Genomic DNA, 26,619 nt, shown 5'->3' with positions numbered 1-26,619 from the left:
ACTGTCTTCAGTTATCTTTGTTTTGAGGCTGTTATTTGTCAATAGATTTATCATGCTGAAGCTGAAATTATGGTATTGAGCAAACCCCACTCAGGAGTGCTAAAGATTTAGAGTAATAAGGGACCAGTGATAAGGGACTAGACATTGAACTTGTAGCTGTATATTCAATATTGCAATGACAAAATGGCCTAAATAAGTGCAGAGTAAAGAGTGGGAGAGTTACCCAACTCTCAAAATATGAATAACACCTGTGGTGGAACTCGAAGGCTCACTGTAAATATAACTTTGCAGTAATTATGTTGATTATTTTGATCACTTATACTACATTTTGTTTTTTCCACTTGAACTGGTTGATTCTTATTGTTGAAACTGAAAATAATGCATGTGTTTTTCCAAGGATTAAAGTCGTCTGTTAATTGCCGCTTTGATATATTTTCATCATATTTCGACATTTTAGCCATATTTGCTAATTCTCTTTAAAGGCAAATATTTAAATTTCACCACTAGGCATAGCTTGATCCAGCTACGTTCACAAAATGTTTAATCTATAGCACTATTGCAATTCATGGTGCACTGATTATCATTATGTACATCACATTTTTTTTCTAAAATATTTACATGCCTGTTTCCAAACTAACATGCTTTATTTGTAGAATACTTGCATTTGCAATTTTAAACTTCTTATGAAAGGCAATATATTGTATCATGTTGTGATGAGCGGGGTTGGCAAGAGCCGCGAGAGAACGGCGCGAGGCCGGTGACGCGAGTGATAATGAGCATCAGCTGTGCACTGCACCGGTCTCGTATCTCTCACGGAGGAGCTCCGAAAGCATAAAAGGAGGAGCGACAACAGTGAAGGACGAGAGAGGACCAGGCCTGGACTTTATTTTATGTTTTGTTATGATTATGTGGCCGGCAGTTGTCCATGAGGAACTGCCGGCATTTTACTTCCATGTTGTATTTGTTTATTTTGGTATTAAAGTTTGTTAAATGTTCGCTGGTTCCTGCCTCCTTCTTCCCGTACATACAAACTGTGTTACACATGTATTGTCAGGATTGATTTCCTTGTCTAGTGGCCAGTTTTATTACCCTTCCTAATCACCGGAGCTCCACCTGCTTCGCATTTCATTTCGGGAAACGGTATAAGCAATAACACTTATGACATGGATTTTGCATTGGTTTATCTCAGAAGAGTGAACTGGAAACTACAGAGCAAAGTATGAGAAACCAACTGAAGAGAGGACCTTTCTGGTAAAACAAAACAAGGGATATGTCTAAATTTTGTTGTTTCTCATACTAGTATTTTACTAACAAATGGATTTCCTTTATTTGGTAATTATTGGATTGGCTGGTAGGACACTTTTGTAAGTCATTTTACTAAATAGCATGTGTTAAATGTGTTCAATATAAATAATGTAGATCATTTTTAATTGTTTGTTAAATAGTATTTGTGAAGATTCTTCATTTTCTAGGTCTAATAGTGTAATTCTGGTTAACAACAATAATTCTACCTACGGTAGATACTATAACACAAGTGTTTTAGCAATATGACAACCTTATAAATATAATGAACACATAATATATTAAATACAATGAGAAATGAATCTATTTTATAATCATATCCTTACATGTCTTGTACAGGTTAGTTTCAGATTGAGAAACAAGAATGTCTCACAATGTCTGACAAATGCTCCTGTGCCTGTTTATGGACAACAGCTAGCAGGAGTTCCACCTCTTTATGGACTTCAGGCATTTCTGAAAAGACAACTAAAAACCCTTGGGGTGAGACATTTTTCAAAGCCCGAAAGTGTATGTAGGTCAGTGTGAGGTTAGAAAAGTAAGAGTGCACATAATCCACGCAATGTTTGTTAAAGGATGTGATTATTTCCTTGATAAGATAAGGTTTATGACTTAAAGACTTGACACAGCTGACATTTACTGTAATTTACTGTTCCACCAGCAATAAGTAAGACCTATGAAGGTGTTGTTGGAGCAAAACAACCGAAGGTAACACTTTATTTTACAGTGTCCTTGTTACACATTACATATTGAACCCAACGTATGTTGGAAATTAACATTGATTAATATGTTTAATAAATTAACATTTATTAATAAGTTTAATTAATAATAATTAAACATTTAAAATGTATTAAATTGCTTATCAATAAATCTTCACCTTTTGATTAGTATTGTTGCCTCTAGTAATTATGTGTCTGATTTCTAATTTTGGGTTGTTGTGGAAATTTTACATTTTCATATGCTTTTTACCTGTATTCTTGTAAAATATATGATGCTTATGGAACATAATATGATGTTGGCTTAAGTGGTAATGTTTAACATAGTGTTAACATAGATGTCAGAAATAGAAAGAGCAAGATATGGTATGGGGAAATGCATGATGTATGTTAAAAACATGTCTGTGCTAACTATGTGTGGAAAGTTACAGCCACTAAGGGATGTTGCAAATATGGTAAAAGGACAGAGGCTTCGGCCTTGGAGGTTAGAGATATAAAAGTGAGGGGAAGCTTTCGTTCTTGGTCTTACACTCTGCAGCTACTTGTGTTTCTGTATGACCTGTCTGACCTTTCTTGCAAGAAATAAAAGCTTTAAAGACAATTGGACGTGTTTGTCTCTTATGCAGTAGAGTCGGAGTTGATTTTTTGCCACAACAGGGTTCATTTTAAACCAGATATACAGTAATTTTTAAACAATAGTTGGGTTAAATAAAACTGCCCAGCACATTGGGCAAACATTTAACCCAACCGCTGGGTTAAAAAAGCCAAACGTTAGGTCTGTCCATTTTCAACCAGCATATTTTAGAGTGTCCTTGTTACATATATTACATGTACTTACCATGCAAATAACCTTCCACCAAACCCTAATCCTACCCTAACCCTATAGTAAGTACATGTTGTTAATTAATATTACTCAGTACTTAAATATATAATTACACTGTAACAATGACACCATAAAATAAAGTGTAACCCAGTACTTGTATATGTATAATTACACTATAACAAGGGCAACTTAAAATAAAGTGTAACTAATAAAGATTTACGAATACACGTGTGGTTGTTCAACTGTGACTATTGTCACAGGTGCTTGGTTGTTTTTGCTATAATAACACCTTCATAAAAACACCTCCCATAAATTTATATTCACTTTCATGTTCTACACAGACTGTCCAGATAATGATTGGTCTGGTGATTCTCCTGTATGGTATCGCATCTTCAGTTAATGCAGCATCCATCTTTGTCTTGAGTGGTATTCCTTACTGGGGATCTTTCAGCGTAAGCAGCAATTATACAATTAATTAGGGATGTCCAGATCCGATCATGTGATCGGAAATCGGGCCCGATCACGTTGTTTCAGACTCGATCGGAATCGGACGCTACCTCCCGATCAGGACTCGGATATAGATGCGTCATCATTCGAGATGGACCGCGGTGCAAGTGAGTAGCGAACCGTAAGTGGAGAACCGTTGCACCCCTAATACATATATATATGTATTAGGGGTGCAACGGTTCTCCACTTACGGTTCGCTACACACTTGCACCGCGGTCCATCTCGAATATGTATTAGGGGTGCAACGGTTCTCCACTTACGGTTCGCTACGCACTTGCACCGCGGTCCATCTCGAATGATGACGCATCTATTGGTTAATATGGTTTGTTTAAAATAGCAACGTGGAAAACAGACAGAGTTCAGATAATGTATGTTTCAGTCGATGGATGCACAAAACGTTACAACAACAATAATCAGAAAGCGTGGACAAAACAGTCACTCTTTGTAAACTGTTATCTTCGAGTGGCGTCTGCTCTAATGTCCAGTCGCCGTCATCACCCGGGTGTTGAGAGCGCGCGAGCGCAGGTGAGACCTGAACAGCACACGTTGCTGTCTGTGTTTAAACTAACTCATTTAAGCCTTGCTGATTTAAACCTTAAAGAACAAGACGCGAAAGAGAGCTCGCGAGCTGTAAGAAGATTTGTGTGCGCTCATCCGTAGCGTGCACACGCTCATTCCAGTCAGCGCGCAAATACTGAGTTCTCTTTCAAGTCTTGCTCTTCAGCGGACAAATTCATACAAAAATGATGTCAACATGCCCGTCTTAGCGAGTATCCTAGCAAACATAGTCGGTTATGTCTTAAGTGAACGTATATTTGTCGAGAAAGACAGCGCATGTGTAACAGTACTGGATCGTGTATGTCTTAAAGGGGAAAAAACTATTCCTGCTGCCTGTTTTTAATGTTAAATCAAATAACAAAGAAATCACTTAATAGTTTTTGTAACTTCAATAATGATTAATCTTTATTTATTTTATACAGTAAAGATGCAGTGATATTTTATATTTGATTACTTTATCCATTTTCTGCATCTGTTTTTTCGCTCTTCTTTATTCTTTTTTATGTATTATAAAAGTATCTGATCGGGACTCGGTATCGGTACATACTCAAAATCAAATGACTCGGACTCGGGGCCAAAAAAACGTGATCGGGACATCCCTACAATTAATCTTATTTAATACAAGCTAAATATTACAACAGTATACTAAATTCTTGCCTTGCTCTCTCCTCTCAGTACATTGCCGCAGGCTCACTCTGCATTTCTGCAGAAAACAAACTTAATTCGCCCTACAGTTTGTGTTTGGTATGTACAATTCACTTATTTTTAGGGATATATTCGCTATGTGCTTAGGGGGCCTGAAAATACAAACTTTTGAATAAAGTTTGTAAAAAGTGCAAGTTTTCGAAAACAATATCGTTATTGTCTCTGTGTAAACTACAAAAATGCAAATTTGTGAAAATGGTGATGTCATGCACATGCATATTATGTGTTCAGTCTATAAGCACGTAGTGTTTCTCTACAAAGTGACAAGTGTGAATGAGGATTGTTTTGACAATGTTGTCATCTGTATGTGAAAAATGCACAGGAAAAACTTTCCTGTTTTTAGTACATCGTTGTTGTGTAAATGTGCTCTCTGCAAACTCAAGGAAACAGCAACTGAAACCTAAAAGATTTAATGAAAAATTCAATAAAACCTAAAATTCAATGAAACTATAAATAGAAACTAAACTACACTTCACAGCTTTGCTGTAAAAAACTACATTAATTGAAAAGATACATTTCAATTCTATCACCTAATCATTCACATGGGTTATTGGTGCTAATGATTGCAATTTGCTGCCTTATTTATCTATTTTTTGATAATGTTCCATATTTTACATTATCTGCTGTAACATGTGAAAGTGCTTGCTATTTTTGTTAACCTGTTTTATGTTGTTTTTTTCTGCTTATAGGTAAAAGGTTCACTTGGAATGAACATTTTCAGTACTTTAACAGCAAGCATTTCGATTATTGTAATTTCAATGGATTTGGGTCTAGGGCCATTGAACCCTTATTGTGGCAGTTATGACTGTAATGAATTTGATAACAATTATATGGTATGCTGTCAACTTTTCTATTCACTTTTATATAGTAGTTATTATATAATCACTGTGTGGTCAGAACACTTTTCAAAAGTCAATCCCTAACTCTTTCCCTACCATTGACAGATTTTTCCGGCAATCTGTGTTTTCACTATTATACTGTAGTGGGCGCTATTATGCATCTTCTGAAAGAGTGCTGAATTTTCGGATGAAAAAACAGGCAAAGAAGAAGCAGCTATTAGAGAAAAATCTGTTATCATGTACATGAAACTAGCATAATATGCTAGTTAGTTTGCATATATTATATGCAAACTAACATGAACACAAAGAGGTATAAGACTGTGCAAGGTTCAGGGATGTTGATGGATTCAACCTACCCTATCTATGTTTTGATCATTGTTCTGAATCTGATCTAGATGTAGCATGAATTTCTGGTAACACTTTACAGTATACGTTCACAGTAATAATGTACTTAGAAATTTTTTGCAAGCAATAATTAATAGTTTATATAATGTAGTCTCTGTTAATATATTAGTAGGCTGTATACAAATAGTGAGTTCTTCATTCATCGTCACTGTAATTAACAAATTATTATTGATTAATTAGCACATATATAAAGAGGTAGATAATGTGTTTTTGCTTTATTAACAACTTATTAACCGGAAATAGTTCTAGCTTTAGTTTAGGTCACAGAAAATTAATGTCATTAATTAAAGAGTTAGTTCACCCAAAAATGTATTTAATTAATTACTCACCCTTATGTCGCTCCACACCCGTGAGAACCTTTGTTTGTATTCGGAATACAAATTAAGATATCTTATCCCAAAACTAAACATATTCACTTTAAAAATGTGATATTATAAAGTGTTACCAATGCATGAAGCTTGAATTTTAGCTGTTGTTTATTTTGACATATTGTATATATTCAGATATTCATACAATAGAATATTCTAGGGGCCGTGAAATTTTTGTGAAAATCATCAAAAATGCTGGGGAAAGAGTTAATCTGCACTCATCCGTCCGCTCTTTAGTTCAGTTTATAGATCTTCTACTATTACTGATCATTTTTAATGGAAGAAATATACATTAATCATAAACTCAGTCCAGTTTGACATAAATATATTACCAAATGAACCTTAAGGATGTCAGATTGTGGACTGCTGAGCAGCCAGTGTACCAGTGTGACTAGTTATTATCAATTGTTTTGTTATTATTTGTGCTAATGATGAATTTTCTCTCAGGCTCTCTTCAGGGGAATCAGAGGTGTATTGTTGGTATTCACCTTCCTTGAGTTTGTCATCTCCATTTATCTGTCAGGATTTGCCTATAAAGCCCCCTGCTGCAGCTGTTTTCCTCAGGTGAGTCATACGTTAAGTCAAACTTTGTTGTCAGCTGAACCCCTTAGACATAAAATACAGTGGGTACGGAAAGTATTCAGACCCCCTTAAATTTTTCACTCTTTGTTATATTGCAGCCATTTGATAAAAAGTTCATTTTTTTCCTCATTAATGTACACACAGCACCCCATACTGACAGAAAAACACAGAATTGTTGACATTTTTGCAGATTTATTAAAAAAGAAAAACTGAAACATCACATGGTCCTAAGTATTCAGACCCTTTGCTGTTACACTCATATATTTAACTCAGGTGCTGTCCATTTCTTCTGATCATTCTTGAGATGGTTCTACACCTTCATTTGAGTCTAGCTGTGTTTGATTATACTGATTCGGACTTGATTAGGAAAGCCACACACCTGTCTATATAAGACCTTACAGCTCACAGTGCATGTCAGAGCAAATGAGAATCATGAGGTCAAAGGAACTGCCTGAAGAGCTCAGAGACAGAATTGTGGCAAGGCACAGATCTGGCCAAGGTTACAAAAAAAAAATTCTGCTGCACTTAAGGTTCCTAAGAGCACAGTGGCCTCCATAATCCTTAAATGGAAGACGTTTGGGATGACCAGAACTAACTTTAATTGTTGTTATTTCAAATTTGATAAGTGATTTAACATTTCATTTCATATAAAAATATCTTATGTTGCTACCGCTGAGACATTAAGGGAACCTACAAACAGTACATGTTACCATACAAATGTATTCCTAAATTCTTCTCTTTCAAATTTTAAAAGAAATAGTTCACACAAAAGTCAGAATTATCCCATAATTTATTCACCCTCGAGCGAGCTTAGGAGTATATGACTTTCTCCTTTGCCAGTGCCATTGATGGCATTGAATAGAGCCCGGATATTTCAAGTTCCAAAAGTGCATCCATCTATTTATTATTTCATTTTAAGTACTGGAACTGCCTGTCAGCATTATTGCATTTATAGCATCTCTCAGTAAGAATGCATAAAATGCTATGTTTTTTTGTTTTTTTCCCCAAAGGCGTTTGTTCCACAAATTTTAACTTCACAGCCCAGTGATATTAGGCCTAATCATTGCCAAGATCACAACAACTCTGAGGTAAGAGAAACTTGTAACTCTATTTTAAATGGGTTTAAATCTATTTGTATTTAGTGTCAACATATGTACTGTAAATCTGTAAGAGTACAGAATGTATGTAGACTGTACGATGAAGTTGACACCTATTGAATCGTAGGCTGCGACGCAAGTTAGTATAGAAAAATAAAAATGTCATCAGTATGCACTAATGGTAAACAAATAGAGTAAGATGAATTGCAATGTGGCAATTTTGGTTTTTATGTGTGCTGAAAAAAGAGGAGGAAGCAAAATCTGAGAATATGGACATGGTAATGGCTAGGGAAAAGAGGCCAACTTGGCATGCCAATTTTGCAAATGAAGCTTGAGGTAAGTAGTTTACAGTTTTAGCGCCATGTCGCATCTGTAACAGACACGTCAGGTTCCACCTCACTTCCTTACCCACGCACCCAATCACCGGAGTACTGATCACCGCCACCTGCCACTCATCAGCACTGCAATCAACACCACCATAAAGACTCTTCACTCACACACACTCACTGTCCGGTCTCGTTTGCTATACCTCACATGTATACTTACCTAAAGGACTCCCAACGCCATATCTACCTGCTTCTGAAGTCTCATCCTGCTCCCCTGTCTCCTGCTCCTCGTGTTGACCAACCTGCTTGTGTGTGTGAGTGTCTCCGCCAGTTCCTTCCACCATCTGCATCTACAAGACACATTCAGGACAGTATTAGTTTCCCTTCATCTCTCATCCTCCTATTATCTGCTCTACTTCACCCCGTGCTTTGCTGTATTCAATAAACTCACCTGGATTGATCTTATCTCTGCCTCCGTGTCTCTGTACCGTAACAGCATCGCTCAATATGCAATGTCATGTTGCATTTTTATTGGCTAGTCAGTAGATGTAGTTTGGAGTTTTAACTCAAGTGACAGATTATGGGGAAGGGACCAATAAACCGGGGACTTAGCTTTTTGCTGGGCAGGGCAGTTTGATGTCTCGGGTGGAGAGCCACACTTTCTGCCCAGGCTGGAAGATTGGAGCAGAGGTCCTTCAGGCATTAGCTTGGCTCCATTGATGGTGCACTGCCCGCTGGAGGTGTTGGTGAGCCATGTCTGAGACATTCTCAATCTCCTGGAACCAATGAGGGACTGATGGTACTTCCAAAGGTTCTCCAGACCAAGGGAACAGCAGGGGCTGAAAGCAGAGCACACATTGTAATGGAGTTAAGCCAGTTGATGTAAGGTAATGGTTAAGGCCAAGGAAATGGTTTCAGGAGTACATGGCCATGGCAGAAGGTATAGAGGAAGCGGCTGATGTCCTTTGCTCTGAGGTTGGTAACTGGAAGAGAGGCTCACAGTTAGGGCTGGACGATTAATCGAAAAGTAATCGAAACCGAAATTCAGAACCTCTAACTGACGTAATTTTCCCATGGTGGTTATTTCGTTTTTTTAATCCTGTTAATACTTCCCCCTTAAAAACATAACTGCGTGTGTAGCCACGTGACTCCGCCCCGTCCAGTCAGTGGCACAAAAGCAAAACACGGAGGTGAACGGCGGTTCAACAAATAGTGATGGCGCGCAAGCGGTGAGCCTTGCGCCTTGCGTCTTCACTAAACTTTGTCAGTTGTATTTGTTTTATGGTTTGGACATTCGAGTGATTAGACGATCGGATGTGTATTATTATATCGAGCTACTGCGCTCGCATACATATATACATATATCTATGCTGCGCTCGCGCAGCTGCATGTGGCACGAACACTCACACAAACAGCTGGGCAAAACGTGAAGATCACGCGCACACAGAGGAACGCAGAAACTTGTTGTCAGCTCTGTCCTGTGATTTATCACTAAAATAGCTTAGAAACTTTAAAAAAAGAAAGTTATAGCATCTATTTTTTCTACTTTTGAAGGAACTATTTACAACCCACAGCTTCACAATTAATAGAGAGACGGTATGACTAACAACGAGAAATGTTACAAGCCATAGATAAAATAGCCTAACTGCTGATAGTGAGCTATGATGTCAGATCACTCTTTCAACAGGGAAAAAAAACATCCCACCTTAATAGTCAATCATAGGCTATTTACAGTACAAACCTTGTCAGTGAACTATGAGGGCAAAAAAACAAAAAAAATAATCGTTCATTAATCGTAATCGAGGTAAAATGTTCAATTAATCGAGGTTTTGATTTTAGGCCATAATCGTCCAGCCCTACTCACAGTCATACCAAGGAGTTTAAAGGAGGACTTCGTTGAACATGATTTCTGCAGTTTCTGTGGCTGTGGGCAATCTTTTCAAAAGTACCAGGTAACAGGCTTTGGAATACTGGTCTACTGTTACTAGAGCACGGATGAAGCCATTGGAGAGAGGCAAGTCTATTATGAAGTTAACTGAGTTGCCACTGTGAGCAATGGGGAACAGGCAGAGGGAATAACTTGCTGGTGGGTAGATGGCATGGTTATTTTTAGCCATTGCACGCCCCTTACAGCCACTCACATACGTTTTGATATCTTGAGCCATGAGGGCCCACGTCTTGGGTTTAGACTTTTGGCCTCACAAGAATACTCAAAGTGTCTGATGGTCCAGCCAGTATAGCCAGTGCCTCCATTCTTCAAGGTTGAGCTTGATGGCTGAGTTCTCGGTTACCATATCATAAATTTGCCCAGTCGGGGAGAGTGTCTGGGAGAAAAAGGCACATGGATCAAAGTCAAAGAAGCTGCCCCTGCTGCTGTGATAGCACTCCGGGGTTCAGGACAGAGATTTGGTCCTGCCTTTAAGTAGTTTGGTGAGAGGCGAGGGAACTATAGTTTTGCATTAATTGTCAATAGAAGTTAACAAAACCAAGAAATCTTTGCAATTATTGATGGTTGTTGGATAAAGAAAACCAGTGTTACTAAAAAGGTTTTGATGGATGATGATTGTAATGAAGATAAAGACGATTACAGCGAATTACATGAGTCGTACATTAGGCACGCATGAGTCCGATATTATTGATGTGCTGACAATCCGCACATGTGCACTCTCGACTCACTTATTGCTATAACATCGTATTTCTGCATGAACACACTTCAATGTATTTGTGTAGTTGTCAAAATTAATATACTGTGAGTGTTTTATAATGGATGCTCACCAAACAAGCATGTTTTGGAGAAGTTTGCAAGGATCATTGGTGTTTATGTACTTAATATGTTTAATAATTTTGAATGAATCAGCACAGTATCTAAATTCAATTCTTTGGTATTTCCCTGTGGTCTTGTTTGGTATAGCAAGTTGACTTGTACTTATTTGTTTAAGTGACTATATAACTGGAGCAGAGTAAGTACTTTTAAGTTGTAAAGAATGTCTGAATGCAAAGTATGTTTACAAAAAATAACTCTGAAGGTTTAAATCTATCTCGAATTTCTTCTATAAAAATAATAACATGGGGTTAAAAGGATTTACACTAGAATACAAATGTTTTTGTGAATAAAAGGGGGGGGGGGGTATTGCAGTATTGATTCGGAGAGGAGGGAACCACCAATGTAGACTATTAAAAACAAGTTGAGGTCCTCATAAAAAAGTTTATGTAACCCTGGAATATGGAGGGGGCATTGACCAGTCCATATGGCATCACAGGGTATTCATAGTGTCCAATGGGGTCACAAAAGCTGTTTTCCACTCGTCCGATTTGTGTATCCTGATAAGATTGTAGGCACTCTTTAGGTCCAAATTGTGGAAGATGGTGGATACTTGAAGCTGTTCCAGAGCGGCTGGGATGAGAGGAAGGGGATAATGGAAATTGGTGGTGATTTTCTTCAATGTCTGTATATAGCCTTTGAATATAGCCTTGCTGTTAAGCTCCTCAATATACTCATCCATTGCCTTCTGTTCAGGGATGGAAAAAAGATATGCTTTGCCTAGGAACATCAATGAATGGTTTCTCAAAAGGGCTTTCAATGGATGTAGAGATCAGGTAAATCACTGGAGCACTTGATGTGGCAGCTTGTGGTAGTCGAGGGAAACACAGGGGAAAACAATTCCTTGTCCCTTCAGGACATTGCCATTCAAACAGGACAGGATGAGATTATGGGAAATTAACCAAGGGTGCCCTAGTATGATCCCAGTGGTGGAATTCTCCAGAACCAGCAGCCAGATGTTTTCAATGTTGTTTCAGATGTTTCACAATGGTGGTTGGCCTTGGCGGTAGGTTGTTAGAAGTAGACTGATAGGGATCAAAAGAAAACAAGGGAGACTCTGGAGATCGAGGGAGAGTCACAGAGGTACTCATCGCTGGAGAACAGTTAAGAGTCTTTCAGGTTTTGACTTGCTGACTCCTCCCCATCAACCAATCACTTTGTGTTTACTCCATAGCAACGAGGTCAACCCCGCCCTTACTCTTAGCTTAAGACTTCTGTCTATTCCTTAGTAAAAGTTTGTCTCAGCAGCTTTGTGAATAGGATTTAAGAGAAAACTCTTAGCTAAGAACTTTCACTGCTATTTAGGAGAACTCTTAGTGGTAAGATAAAATGTTTTGTGAATACGGCCCCTGGTAATTAGTGAGGTGATTGGGAATAAGTGATTGTATATTGTGAAAACAGGAAGAAATGTAGAGAAAGTATCTTATCATTTAGCTCCTTTACTGAACACCATTATTACATAATTGAAGACTTTAAACTGCTGTTGAATGGATCCAATTAAAACAACATGCAGCTGACAGAGTTGACACAAAGTTATGAAGTGAATAAATGTACATTTTTAGAAAAAATAATCATAATCTGTTTTCTTACTTGGTTCATTAGCTAAGACTTTGCTCTACAAATATATATATATATTTATAATAATGTATTATTAAATAATAAAAATAACATTTAAAACATGTTTTGTCCCTTGTCTCAAGAGCCAGTGATAATCAATAAATAAGTAAGCATTGAGCAAGAAAGCTGATCATATATGACCTTTTTTTTCCCCTTGCAGATACCAGTTGTCAGCAACTCTTACATGCATCCCCCTGCAGAAACTCCCCCACAATACAGTGAATGTAAATAAATATGAATATGAAAAAGTGGAGTTCTAGTATTAGTTGTAATTGTAATTGTAGTCTTGCAGTTGTGTTTCACAGTTTTCTTCCTTTAGTTAAGTCAAGATTGCTTCGTAATCATCACTGAATCTAGATAGATTGTTTTGAACAACTATAATTGCTTAATATTATCTGTAAGATTAAAGCATACCCGTAATGGTGCCCTTTATATTGGTGTCTGATTCACATGTTAATCATGTATTTACATGTTTCTGATTATATCATGTATTTTCATGTAATGTATTGTAGATTTCTAAACTATTTGTAACTCTGTAATGTGGACCAGAGTAATGGGTCTTGGGGCACGCGGAACTCATAGGCAGACTACTAAGGGTTGTGTTGTGTGAACCCTGAATTATCAGGAGAATCAAAAAGGATAAGCAAATTCTTTGGCTTTCCTCGAGTGCAGCTTATCAGCGTCTTTATTAACATTTCTCTGTCATATCAAAGCATAAAATCAATTATCTTGTAATGTCTTTCTCAAGTAGACTATTGAGTTCCATCTCATGCCATAACAAATCATATTTACTAAAAACAGTTCTGTACTCTTTTGTATGCTTTTATAATAAAAATTTCAAATACTTGTTTCCTGCATATTACTCTTAAACCATAAAACGCATTTCATCATAACTTCATTATAACTATCAGTATGTTGCAAAATACACATTAAATCCCTTTAATTAGCTAATGTATGTCTTCTTTGTGTGAACACTGTTCCTATTTAACTATTTGAAGTAACACTCTAAAACTCATTTGGCATTGTTACACAGATGCTACAATAGTACTTTTCAAATGGTAACCATCACGCATGACAAAAATTATCATCATACTCGCATTAAGCAGATACATTTCTCTCAGTCTCTTTTGTATAAACTATCACATTCTGATATAATATCAAAATCATAATACAGACTAAACGTCAATCTACCCTGTGAACTCTTGGGAAAACTCATCTCAATTAACCTAGTATTCTTCCCATCATGAACAATTTGTTAAATTTCAGACACATAAGACGTGTGAGCTTAAAATGTTTTTTAATGAATATTGACTTATTTATTACTCTTAAATCAAAACCAAAATAATAATTCCTTTGGAATATCACATTTTCAAATTACTACAGAAACTGAAAACTTACAAGCAATGAGGTTCTTCAGGACCAGGAATGAAGAAGCTGCTTTACAGACATGCCTGTTTTGCACACGTCACTCAAACACAGAACCAGAAAACAGGAAACACATGTTCAGAGAAAACGAAACTGAAGTGTAGTTGAGCTGTTGTGTGTTTGTGTCTCTGTGTTCATGCAGTAAAATGGCAGAAGCCAGAATTTCTCAGGATGAGTTCATGTGTTCAGTGTGTCTGGATCTCCTGAAGGATCCAGTGGCCATTCCCTGTGGACACAGTTACTGTAAGATCTGTGTAGTAAACTTAAGTTCGTAGTGGGGAAGGAAGTGGTCAGGGACGACGAACAACTGGTGACTGAGTCTTTATTGAATGTCAAACAGAAGGACTGTGCAACGCACAACAACGAAAATAAACAATCCACAAAGGGCTTCACTCCAGGTTCGGTATACACTATCCACAAGGGCTTCACTCCACGTTGGGCTTACACTATCCACAAGGGCTTCACTCCACGAACCTCGACTCGACTCAGTCAACAGTTCCCCTCTCTCTCACACACTCCTGCTTCTCACGGCGTTTTGTCCTGTCTCCGCGCCAATCACTGCAATGAGAAACAGGTGTTCGTGATTTGTATTCAAGCCACTCACTTACCACGCGTCTCCCGCCATTCTCTCCGGTTGCAGACCTCGCTGAACCACGCCCCCCTCGCCACATACCCCCACCGCCCGACTCAGGCCGGGGAGCCGTCCGGCCTGCAGCCCCCCCCCCCCATTTCTGGAGAGGAAATCGGCCACAGCCATCCGAACACCCGGCCTGTGGACCACCTTGAACTTAAAAGGCTGTAGAGCCAGATACCAACGAGTGATCCGCGCGTTGGTATCCTTCATGCGGTGGAGCCACTGCAGGGGAGCATGGTCCGAACAGAGAGTGAATTCCCGTCCCAGGAGATAATAGCGGAGGGTGAGGACGGCCCACCTGATAGCCAGACACTCTTTTTCTACGGTACTGTACTTAGCTTCTCTCTTAGAGAGCTTACGGCTAATGTACAGTACCGGCCGCTCCTCACCCTCTATCTCCTGGGACAGGACAGCACCCAGCCCTCTGTCCGACGCGTCAGTCTGCAATAGAAAGGGGAGAGAAAAGTCAGGAGAGTGAAGTAGTGGCCCGCCACACAGAGCAGCCTTTACTTGGGTAAAGGCCTGCTGGCACAGCTCCGTCCACTGGACCGTATCTGGAGCATCCTTTTTAGTCTTGGGGCGCAGACAGGTCGCAATCGCTGCCGTCTTGTCAATTTGGGGACGCACCTGCCCATGCCCCAAGTGGAAGCCCAGATACTTTACCTCCACGCGCCCAATTGCACACTTCTTCGGGTTGGCCGTGAGCCCAGCCCCTCTCAGCGATCTCAGGACGGCCCTCACATGCTGCATATGCCGCTGCCAATCGTTACTATAGATAATAATATCATCTAGATAGGCAGCCGCATACGCAGCATGGGGCCGGAGAATCTTATCCATGAGTCGCTGAAAGGTAGCCGGTGCCCCGAACAGCCCGAACGGAAGCGTAACGAATTGGTGTAATCCGAACGGCGTCGTGAAAGCTGTCTTTTCTTTGGATAAAGGCGACAAGGGGATCTGCCAGTACCCTTTCGTTAAGTCCAGTGTCGAATAAAATCGAGCCGCACCTAGCCGGTCAAGCAACTTCTATTACTCCCATTTTCAGCATTGCCTCTAATTCGTCCTGAACTACCTTTTTTTTGTGTTCAGGTAACCTATACGGCCGGCTGCGAACCACCACGCCCGGCTCCGTCTCGACATGGTGCTGAATAAGGTTCGTACGCCCCGGCAGGGGAGAGAACACGTCTGCAAATTCCTTTTGCAATTTGGATAACTCAGTGAGCTGGGAGGGCGAGAGGTGATCTCCCCCCGGGACCAGAGCGAGAGATTGAGTTTTTACATTCGCCTCTGGTCCGAGATCATCCTCCCCACTAATCACCGTCGCCAGCATCACTGATTCTGCCTCATTCCATTTTTTTAGTAGGTTGAGGTGATAGATTTGACGTGCCCCCCTCCTGTCGGACCGTACCACCTCGTAATCGAGCTCGCCGACTTGCCGTGTGACCTCAAAGGGTCCTTGCCACTTTGCAAGTAATTTCGAACTGGAAGTAGGGAGCAATACAAGCACTTTTTCCCCCGGTGCGAATTTACGTAGGTTAGACCGTCTGTTATACAGTTGGCTCTGTCTGTGCTGGGCCTGTAACAAATTCTCCATTGATAGCCGCCCCAAAGTGTGGAGTTTTGATCGCAAGTCCAGCACATACTGAATTTCATTTTTGGCCTGAGATGGTCCATCCTCCCAAGTTTCCCTGAGGACATCCAGCACCCCACGGGGCTGGCGCCCAAAGAGAAGCTCGAAGGGGGAAAACCCTGTGGAGGCTTGCGGGACTTCTCGCACTGCGAATAACAGAGGTTCCAACCACTTATCCCAATTTTTGGCGTCCTCTTGCACGAACTTACGAATCATGGATTTAAGCGTGCGATTAAAACGTTCGACCAGCCCGTCCGTTTGTGGGTGAAAGACGCTGGTACGAACCGATTTAATGCCCAATAATTCGTACAGTTCGCGTAACGTGCGTGACATAAACGCCGTGCCTTGATCAGTGAGGATTTCTTTTGGAATCCCCACCCGGGAGATTAAGCGAAACAGTGCATCCGCAACACTTTTAGCAGAAATGTTGCGGAGAGCCACTGCTTCAGGATATCGTGTTGCATAATCAACAATGACTAATGCAAAGCGATGTCCCCTTGCTGATCGTTCTAATGGCCCGATGAGGTCCATACCAATTCTCTCGAAGGGGACCTGCATTAAGGGAAGTGGGCGCAATGGCGCTTTTAGGGTGGCCGGTGGGTTCACCAACTGGCATTCACGACAAGACGCGCACCACCTGCGTACATTCTCGTGAATGCCCGGCCAGAAAAACCGGGTCATGAGACGATTTAGTGTCGCTGCCTGTCCCAAATGCCCCGCCATTGGATTAGAATGAGCCGCGTGGAAAAGCATTTCCCTGCGGCTCTTTGGCACTAATAACTGGGTTGTATCTTCTTTTGTCTGAGTGTCTTGGGTCACTCGATACAACCTATCTTTTATAATCGCGAAATATGGGTAAGCAAGCGGACGTCCAGGCTGGAGAGGCTGACCATCAATCATCGAGACCCTATCAAAAGCATTTTTTAATGTCTCATCCTGAGACTGCTCCAGGGGAAAATCATCGCGTTCCGGAAGAATTAGTCTTCCGGCTTCACTCAGATCCCCTGCAGCAGAACTCTCCGGTCTCTGATCAGTCTCTCCGACCTGCACTCGCGCTTGCTCACCCCGCGTTCTTTCCCCCCAAGAGGCATCCGAGCATAGACATCCCAATAATTGTTTAAACGCGGGCCAATCCGTCCCCAAAATTATCGGATGCCGGAGGTGCGGGTTAACTGCCACCTCAACACTATGCTTTTGTCCCCTAAATTTAATTATGACGGACATTACGGGATATCTTACCACATCCCCGTGCACGCACCGAACCCCAACCATGCGGCCTGTATCCAATGCCCCAGACGAAATCAGGCTTTGATGGAGAGAGGTTTGGTTACAGCCCGAGTCCACCAAAGCCTGATAGGTACCCCCCTTGATACTCACAGGTATTTGGTACCCGCCAGCCTGACCAGGGGCGGCCTGAGGATCGTCGGGGACCCGGATCACCGTCCCGACCTCCATAACCGGACATTTATCCACAAAATGATCCGGATCCCCGCACCGCCAACAGGCCGGCCCAGACCTGCCCGCCGCTCCAGTGGCAGAGAGTGGGCTGAATACATGGTGCGGAGAGAGGGGGGAAGCAGGAGCGGGGTCCGCCCCGGCAGCAGGGAGTCCCGCCCCCCTGGGGCGGAACACGAGGTGGGCCGGGCGGACGAGACCTAGGGAAAGGGACAGGTCTAGAGAGAGAGGGGGACAAAAGAGAGGGAGAGAGAGAGGCAGCTGGAAGGGGTTCGCCGCCCCCTTGGCACGCCACCAGATGATCCTCCGCCAGTTGGATGGCTGAGTCCAGCGACGTGGGGCGGTGGCACTGGACCCACTCGGCCGTCTTTTTCGGGAGCCGAGTGATGAATTGCTCCAGCACCACGCGATCGACGACCAGGTCCACGTCGCTTCCCTCAGCCAGCAACCATTTGCGGCACGAGTCCCGGAGCTGCTGGGCCAACGTGAAGGGCCGGCCGGACTCACCCAGGTCGAGGGAGCGAAAGCGCTGTCGGTGCTGCTCCGGGGTCCGACCGACCCGCTGGATGATGGCCCGTCGTAGGTCTTCATAGACCAGGAGGTTCGGGACGGGGAGCTGCTGTGCCGCCACCTGTGCTTCTCCTGAGAGGAGCGGGACCAGCCTCATCGACCACTGGTCCCGCGGCCATTTACACGCCTCCGCGGATCTCTGGAAGAGGTCTAAGAACACCTCTGGATCATCCAGTGGGCCCATCTTATTTAAGGGCAGGTGGACAGGCACAGCGGGCGGTTCGATGGGCTCCCGGGGAACCTCCCGGTCAATCCAGCTCCGGAACGCCTCGCGGTCCTCCTGCTGGGTCTGTAGGATGGCTTGAAAACACCGCTCCTGGTCGCCTCTTAACTCCAGCAGGGCCTGTTGTTGTTCGCGGTGCAGGACCGCGAGGGACGCGATGATGTCCGCAAATGTGGCGGAGGACGACGATTGCATGGCGACGTGCACACCGACTTCCTTCCCGGGTTTCGGCACCAGTGTAGTAAACTTAAGTTCGTAGTGGGGAAGGAAGTGGTCAGGGACGACGAACAACTGGTGACTGAGTCTTTATTGAATGTCAAACAGAAGGACTGTGCAACGCACAACAACGAAAATAAACAATCCACAAAGGGCTTCACTCCAGGTTCGGTATACACTATCCACAAGGGCTTCACTCCACGTTGGGCTTACACTATCCACAAGGGCTTCACTCCACGAACCTCGACTCGACTCAGTCAACAGTTCCCCTCTCTCTCACACACTCCTGCTTCTCACGGCGTTTTGTCCTGTCTCCGCGCCAATCACTGCAATGAGAAACAGGTGTTCGTGATTTGTATTCAAGCCACTCACTTACCACGCGTCTCCCGCCATTCTCTCCGGTTGCAGACCTCGCTGAACCACGCCCCCCTCGCCACAATCTGTATTACAGGCTGCTGGGATCAGGAAGATCAGAAGAGAGTCTACAGCTGTCCTCAGTGCAGACAGACCTTCAGTCCAAGATCTGCTTTAGCTAAAAACACCATTCTGGCTGAAATGGTGGAGAAACTGAAGAAGATTAAACTTCCTGCTGACTGTTACACTGGAGCTGGAGATGTGCAGTGTGATGTCTGTACTGGAAGAAAACACAAAGCCATCAAGTCCTGTCTGGTGTGTCTGAACTCTTACTGTCAGAATCACCTTGAACAACATGACACAATCTGACTGAAGCCACTGGACGACTGCAGGAGATGATCTGCCAGAAACACGACAAGATCCTTGAGGTTTTCTGCCGCACTGATCAGAAGTGTATATGTGTGCTGTGTACGATGGATGAACATAAAAACCACGACACTGTATCAGCTGCAGCACAGAGGACAGAGAAACAGGTATGAACTTAAAGAGTCCCATTATGATAATTTACAGGCTCATAAGTTTGTTTATGGGGTCATCTAGAATACATTTATATAATTTAAAGTAAGAAAAAAAAAAACCTCATTATTTTTCTTATAATTTACATTGTTGAAGCGCCTGTTTTCACCCTCTCGGTCTGAACACTGTTTTAGTTTCAGTTTCTTTAAAACACATTTTCTAAAAATTTCTATCTGCTCTGATTGGTCAGCTGGTCTCAGTCTGTTGTGATTGGTCTACTGTTAGCAAGTATCAGAGCCATTGAGAGAGTTGCATCAACAGAAGTTCAAAATGCTTGATGCTTAGACTTCAGATAGCTCCAGGAAAAGTTTTGGAGGGAATTCAAATAGATAAAGTTAGAGAGACTGGATTTTTGGTCATTTGTAGTTAATAAATGCATTGATTTACAATATTTATATAATACAACGACATGTGAATGTAGTATGTTCATGTAGTTACAGCAATGTTGTTTTTAAAAGATAAAATCTGCTAATATTTGAGGATTAGTGTAGTCAACCAGCATTGCCTGCCTTGTTAACATATTTCTGGATAACGTTACCTTGGTTAAAGACCATGTTGCAGCTTGGTCCAACATAGCACCACGGCCCAGGTCTGGCCATGATCCAAGGACCAGGTCCACCCATATTACTTTGTCGTGTATTGTTAATGTAACCCTGCTGTTGGAGAGTATTGTTGTCAAGTCTGTTCTTTGCCAAGTCAAGTCTGCTCATCGTCAAGTTTGCTTAAGTTCATGTCAAATGGTTGTTTTGTTTGTTTGCACACTTTAATTCAGTTAACTGCACATGGGTTCATCAACTCGCCTACAGTTGGGCTGATTGTTACACTGGTACTTATGAATGAACCTATAACCTTATCATGTAAGATCTTTAACCCTCAATCTCAGCACTTCACTGATACTGGATTCATATCTGTTTACTTGATTTATGTGATGTTTCTCCTGTCATTGGTTTGTCCTTTAGCACCAGCTGAAGGAGACGCAGAGGTCGTTCCAGCAGAGGATCCAGCAGAGAGAGGAAGATCTTCAGCAGCTGAGAGAGGCTGTGGAGTCTCATAAGGTGAGTCTGGAGAAGAAGAGAAGTTTGAGAAGTCTCAGTCAGACTCACTGAAGCCACTGTGTGATTGTGATGTGTGTCCTAACAGCGCTCTGCACAGACAGCAGTGGAGGACAGTGAGAGGATCTTCACTGAGCTCATCCGCTCCATTGAGAGAAGCCGCTCTGAGGCCACACAGCGGATCAGAGATCAGGAAAAGACTGCAGTGAGTCGAGCTGAAGGACGACTGGAGCGACTGGAGCAGGAGATCAATGATCTGAGGAGGAGAGACGCTGAGCTGGAGCAGCTTTCACACACACAGGATCACATCCATTTCCTGCAGGTAACAGAGATCTAGAAGAACAGGATCATAGTGGACTTGAGCAAGAGACTCACAGAGAAACATTTCATGAGAGCAGAATGAGCCGTTGACTGAAGTGTTGATCTGTGTGTTCGGTTATTATATAATCATCAGTCAGACTCTCATCTGATCTTCTTCTTTTGAAAGAGATGCACTTACAAATGATGTTCAGCTCTGGAAATCTCTTAAGAAACATTTTTCAGAAAGATATATTGAGCTTCCTGACTTTTTTTTTTACTACAATGTGAAATCCATTAACCTGATGGTTAGATTTCAGGAACAGGAAGTTAAACCACTTTAAACCAAGCCATTACATTTATGTTATTAGATGTTTGATCATCAAGTGTTTTCCTAGAAAGTCCACATATAGTGTAAGTGTCAAACTCTAGAACTTACAGCTCTAACATGATATAATGAACATGAGAAGAATTAATCTGATCCTGTGAAAGTGCTGGATTGAGGAGAGTTACTAAAGATCAACAAGAGCTGCTCAAATCTGACAGTAGTGCAGGTTATTGTCTGAAGTGTGGAGGTGATGAGCTTTGATTTCTGTTTTCTGTAGAGTTTCCAGTCTCTCTCAGCTCCTCTTGAATCTACAGACGTAAATGACGATCCCTTCAGTTCTCTCTCCTCTTTTGATGTTGTGAGAGAATCTGTCCGTCAGCTGAGAGACAAACTGGAGGATTTCTGCAAAGAGGAGCTGAAGAAGATCTCTGACAGAGGTAAAGTCCTGGAGATTCATCTGCTCTCAGAAATGATCCTCCATCATCTCATATCATGTAGAAGATCATATTAGAAATGTCTTAGGAACGGATGCAGGGATCATTTTCTCTTGATATGATAATCACACTCTTCATGTCTGTTGATTTCCACAGTCACTTTCACCAACATTGTTCCCAGAACCAGGAACGACTTCCTACAATGTAAGTCACTAAGAAAACAAGCAGAGAAACTCACTGAGTGTGTTCATGTTCTTCCTGTAGAAGGAGAAAGAAAACATGACAGAAGAGTTTTATAGTTGATCATGTAAATTAGTGTTTCTCAACGGTGCGTTCAGAGAACATCGGGGGGTGCTGGAAGCATTATCTTAAAAAGTGGGTGTTGAGGAGTTCTTGAGAATTGTTTGTTTAAGGCACATATATGCTTGATGAAACCTGTGATTACTTGCAAAAGAAAATGGTCTGCAACATAATAACAACATTCTACTCAATGCAAACAATACATATGCATTTATCCTGTTGTCAGGGTGTGATGTACTAGATTCAGGATGTGGCCTATTAACTTCCTCATGAAAGGAAAGTTGTCATGAAATGGAAATCGAGATCGATGCATAACATGAAACAACTTCTCAAATGTGAAAAAACAACATGTTCTTGTTAGCATTATTACCATGTTGTTAACATATTTTTAACATGAAGCTAACACGATTAGCATGCTGATAGCATGATGCTAACATGATTGGCATACTACTAGCATAATTACCATGTTGATGGGATGTTTTTAACATGATGTTAACACGATTAGCATGTTGTTAGCATGAGGTTAGCATGATCAACATGCTGCTAGTATTATGCTAACATGATTAGTATGCTGCTAACATGATTACCGTGCTGCTAGCATATTTTTAGCTAGCATGACGTTAACATGATTAACATGTTGTTATCATGATGTTAGCATGGTTACCATGTTGCTAGCATGTTTTTAACAAGATGCTAATATGATTAACATGATGCTACCACGATTAACGTGATGCTAACACATTTTGACTTGTTTGTGTCATGTTTTAAACCTTAAATAATTGCTATTTGCGTGTAGCTTTTCACTGCTAGCATGTGTTGGAAGTTCAGTTTTCTAGCATGAGTCAGAAGAGAAACCCCCATGCCTGTACGATGTTCTGATGCAGAGATATGTGAGAGATATAGGTGTTGCTAAACGGTTACTAGGGTACTGTGTTTGGTTGCTAGGGAGAGGATTGGCTGCTGCCAGTGATGATACTCCAAAGGCTGCTTGTCAATATGAATGATATAAACCAACCCCCATGCTTCTCTGTCTTTCAGATTTGAAGATATCTCTCTTTAGGTTTGGGTTGCTGTGGTGCTCTAAATGGTTGTTAGGGCATGGCTATGACATGTTGAAGGTGATTCATGATTGGCCGTTTGCAGCCCAGAGTCAAACAAGCCCACCCTCATGTTTCTATGACACTTCTATCCAAAGATATTCCTTTGATCTTTTTCAATGGAAGTCTATGGAACCTGTTGTTAGGGTGCTCTATATGGTTGCTAGGGCGTGGCTTGATAGCTTCATATTGTTCCTGAGAGACTGATTGGTTGCCATTGTGACACTGTGATCCAGAGTTATGTTCAATACAAAATCCCTATGGAATTTACCATAGGAGGAAAAACACACTGTTTTATGGACACGGCTGCACCATAGTATGTCAATGGGGCAAATATGGGCAGTTCTTGCGCCCCAGTGGTACAACTTACACCCCACTGTGAGGTATGTTCTTACAGAGCCTGGCAGCCTCTTCAAACATGATAATCCACACGTTGATACAAAGTTCTCGTTAGGAGTTATGACTCGTCAAAGTTAGTCGCAATGTTAAGTCTATGGGATTTTTCGGCTACTTTTTTCACCTGCATTTCTCATGGGTCCATGACAAACGGTGTGGGACTTAAGTTTTGTCCAGAAGAAGAATAAGAAGTATGGAGAAGAACAATAATGATGATTTGACAGAGGAAGCAGCACTAATAATATACACCAAAATATATATTCTAAATAAAAATATTTAATATAAATCACAGATCAAAAGTTTGGGGTTGGTAAGGTTTTTTAATGTTTTTTAAGAAGTTTCTTCTGCATTTATTTGATCCATTTTCTATTTGAATATATTTTAAAATGTATAACTAACCCTAAACCAAACCCGAACACTAACTCTAGTAATTGAGGTTCATTATTATTACTCTGTACTTATGAGTAACTACAGTGTAACTACATCACTAAAATAAAGTGTCACCAAAATATGATTATTTTTCACTGAAAGACAATTAAAACATTCATCCATGCATTAGAGGTAAAATCCCAGTAGTGATTCTCTTTTCAATAGAACAGGAAGAACAAATTTATAGAAAAACAAATTGAAACAAACGTCTGTTAATTCTTGAGTTTCTCTTTCCTTCAGTGATTCTGCTCATTATCATCAGGTGTCTTCAGTGTTGGTTTTTCTTAATTTATCTTTGACTTCTTTTGTTTGAATTTTGCTTGTTTTCTTTGTTTAAAGGTCCCATTCTTCGTGATCCCATGTTTCAAACTTTAGTTAGAGTGTAATGTTGTTGTTAGAGTATAAATAAAATCTGTAAAAATTTAAAGCTCAAAGTTCAGTGCCAAGCGAGATATTTTATTTAACAGAAGTCGCCTACATTGAACGGCCAGTTTGGACTACATTCCTCTACTTCCTTCTTTAATGACGTCACTAAAACAGTTTTTTGACTAACCTCCGCCCACAGGAATACACAAGAGTTGCGTTTGTAGAGTGTGTTTGTCGCCATGTCGTCGAAACGCTGTTATTTTCATCCCGCAGTCCAATCACCGGGTCTGATTCCGGCTCAAATTGATAGGGTAAAATTAAAGACATGTTTACAATTACACTGAGCGCGTGCATCTCCACGTTATGGTAAGAGGCGTGACTTTTCCGGGCACGGTGTGCTAAGAGCTGCTGTCGAATCACAACACAGGAACCGCTGGCACAATCAGAACTCGTTACGTATTTCTGAAGGAGGGACTTCATAGAACAAGGAAGTCATCAGCCCGTTTTTATGACAGTGGAAACAGCGGTATACAGATAAGTAAATTATGTGAAAAATACTGTGTTACATGAACACATGTTATATTGCACACTATAAACACAATCAAAGCTTCAAAAAACCATGAAAAACGGGACCTTTAAATTACTTTTCACAGTGTATCAGACAGATTCATAATTCCTGATTCTAATGTGTTTTATCTCCATCAGATTCCCATCAGCTCAATCAGGATCTGAACACAGTGAATAAATGCATCCGTCTGTCTGAGAGGAACTCAGTGATTACTTACACTGACACAGTCCAGACGTATCCTGATCATCCAGACAGATTTGATTATTATCTTCAGGTGTTGTGTAGAGAGAGTGTGTGTGGACGCTGTTACTGGGAGATTGAGAGGAGTGGTGATAAAGTGCGTACTTCAGTGTCATATGAGAGCATCAGCAGGAAGGGATCGGGTAAAGAGTGTGGGTTTGGATGTAATGATCAGTCCTGGACTTTAATCTGCTCTTCCTCCAGTTACTCATTCAAACACAATGACATAGAGACTAAACTCCCAGTAAAGTCCATCAGCAGTAGAATAGGAGTGTATGTGGATCACAGTGCAGGAACTCTGTCCTTCTACAGCGTCTCTGGAGACACAGTGAGCCTCATCCACACAGTCCAGACCACATTCACTCAGACGCTCTATCCTGGGTTTGGTGTTTGTTATGAATAAGTGAAACTGTGTTGATGAATCAGAATAGACTGTAGAGAGACTCTATCCATAATGCTTTGAGCTCATGATGAATCAGTAACAGTGAGATGTTATAGAGTCTCTTATTTTCTCTTCATTACATTAATACTACAGCTGAACTTCTGTCAGTGAAATAACATGTCAGAATAAATGTGTGTAATGCATCTTCAGATAGACAGTGAGATCAGTTAGTGACCGGAAGTTCGGATCATTTTACTGACTCGGACTTTTGAGTCTCGTTCAACAAAATGAACGAATCTTTTTTCGAGTCATTTCGTTCATTTTAGCAAAATGTAATTAAAATGTTACGTGTTACTTCCCCAACACATCTACTACTTATGCAAACGTTGATCCCACTACAAACAATACAAAACTACAATGCTATAAGATTCAGAAATGATTAATTCATTCTTTGCCTGAGTCTTCAGTTTATGACAAGCTGATTAAGCTCACCTCACCTCTTGTCTGACAAGTCTTCGGGTTTAAGTCATTCCTGAATGACGTGACAGGCAGTCCCATGCTAAACCAATGCATTCTGAGCCGGTAAGAGAATTGATTAGTTCTCTTCATGAGTCTTTCGGGTTTTGAGTCGTTCCTTAATCACGTGACAGACCCATACGCTATTTCTGACATTTCTGTCACTGTTTTTGTTACTGTTTCTTGAGGATCTGTGGTGTGTTATTATAAATAAATAAAGCCCTGTTATAAATAAAGTATTGATTAATTTATCTTTTTGACTGTCTATCTGTAAATAAACACTAGGCTATATAATAATATAATAAGCCAAGCCTACAATACAAAGTATTTATAGCCTAGTTTGTTCATTTTTACTCCAATTTTGAGTTTGCTGTTATAATAATTGCTTTTCCTAGGCAGACATGACATATTGGTCTAATATAAGAAGATTGCTCAAAAAGGACATAATGACATAAATTAAAAGCAAATAAC

At 41.0% G+C, this 26,619-nt stretch overlaps 1 protein-coding gene and 1 pseudogene across 2 annotated transcripts; both read left to right on the top strand.

Moving 5' to 3' along the window:
* Positions 1-1,142: 1,142 nt before the first annotated feature.
* On the top strand, positions 1,143-13,427 carry LOC137024915 (membrane-spanning 4-domains subfamily A member 12-like). 2 transcript variants are annotated; one of them, XM_067392869.1, is made up of 9 exons: positions 1,143-1,251; positions 1,642-1,782; positions 1,961-2,007; positions 3,180-3,290; positions 4,579-4,647; positions 5,298-5,441; positions 6,668-6,784; positions 7,813-7,890; positions 12,824-13,427. In XM_067392869.1, exons 2-9 carry the CDS (start codon positions 1,677-1,679, stop codon positions 12,893-12,895), a joined length of 744 nt encoding a protein of 247 aa, XP_067248970.1. In that variant the 5' UTR covers positions 1,143-1,251; positions 1,642-1,676; the 3' UTR covers positions 12,896-13,427. The 2 variants fall into 2 exon arrangements, with proteins under 2 accessions (XP_067248970.1, XP_067248971.1); XM_067392870.1 differs by having other exon boundaries at positions 1,165-1,351.
* An 807-nt stretch (positions 13,428-14,234) lies between these two features.
* Positions 14,235-25,668, top strand: LOC137024908 (tripartite motif-containing protein 16-like; annotated as a pseudogene).
* The last annotated feature ends 951 nt before the right edge of the window (positions 25,669-26,619 follow it).

This window comes from Chanodichthys erythropterus, chromosome 8 (assembly GCF_024489055.1).
Source record: "Chanodichthys erythropterus isolate Z2021 chromosome 8, ASM2448905v1, whole genome shotgun sequence".
Taxonomy (NCBI): Eukaryota; Metazoa; Chordata; class Actinopteri; order Cypriniformes; family Xenocyprididae; genus Chanodichthys; species Chanodichthys erythropterus.
This window is presented reverse-complemented; position numbering and strand designations above follow the sequence as displayed.

Coding starts and splice junctions, on each gene's coding strand:
- LOC137024915 (XM_067392869.1), top strand. CDS start 1,677: ATGTCTGACAAATGCTCCTGTGCCTGTTTATGGACAACAGCTAGCAGG. Junction 3,291..4,578: donor CTTACTGGGGATCTTTCAGC/GTAAGCAGCAAT, acceptor CTCTCCTCTCAG/TACATTGCCGCAGGCTCACT. Junction 5,442..6,667: donor AATTTGATAACAATTATATG/GTATGCTGTCAA, acceptor ATTTTCTCTCAG/GCTCTCTTCAGGGGAATCAG.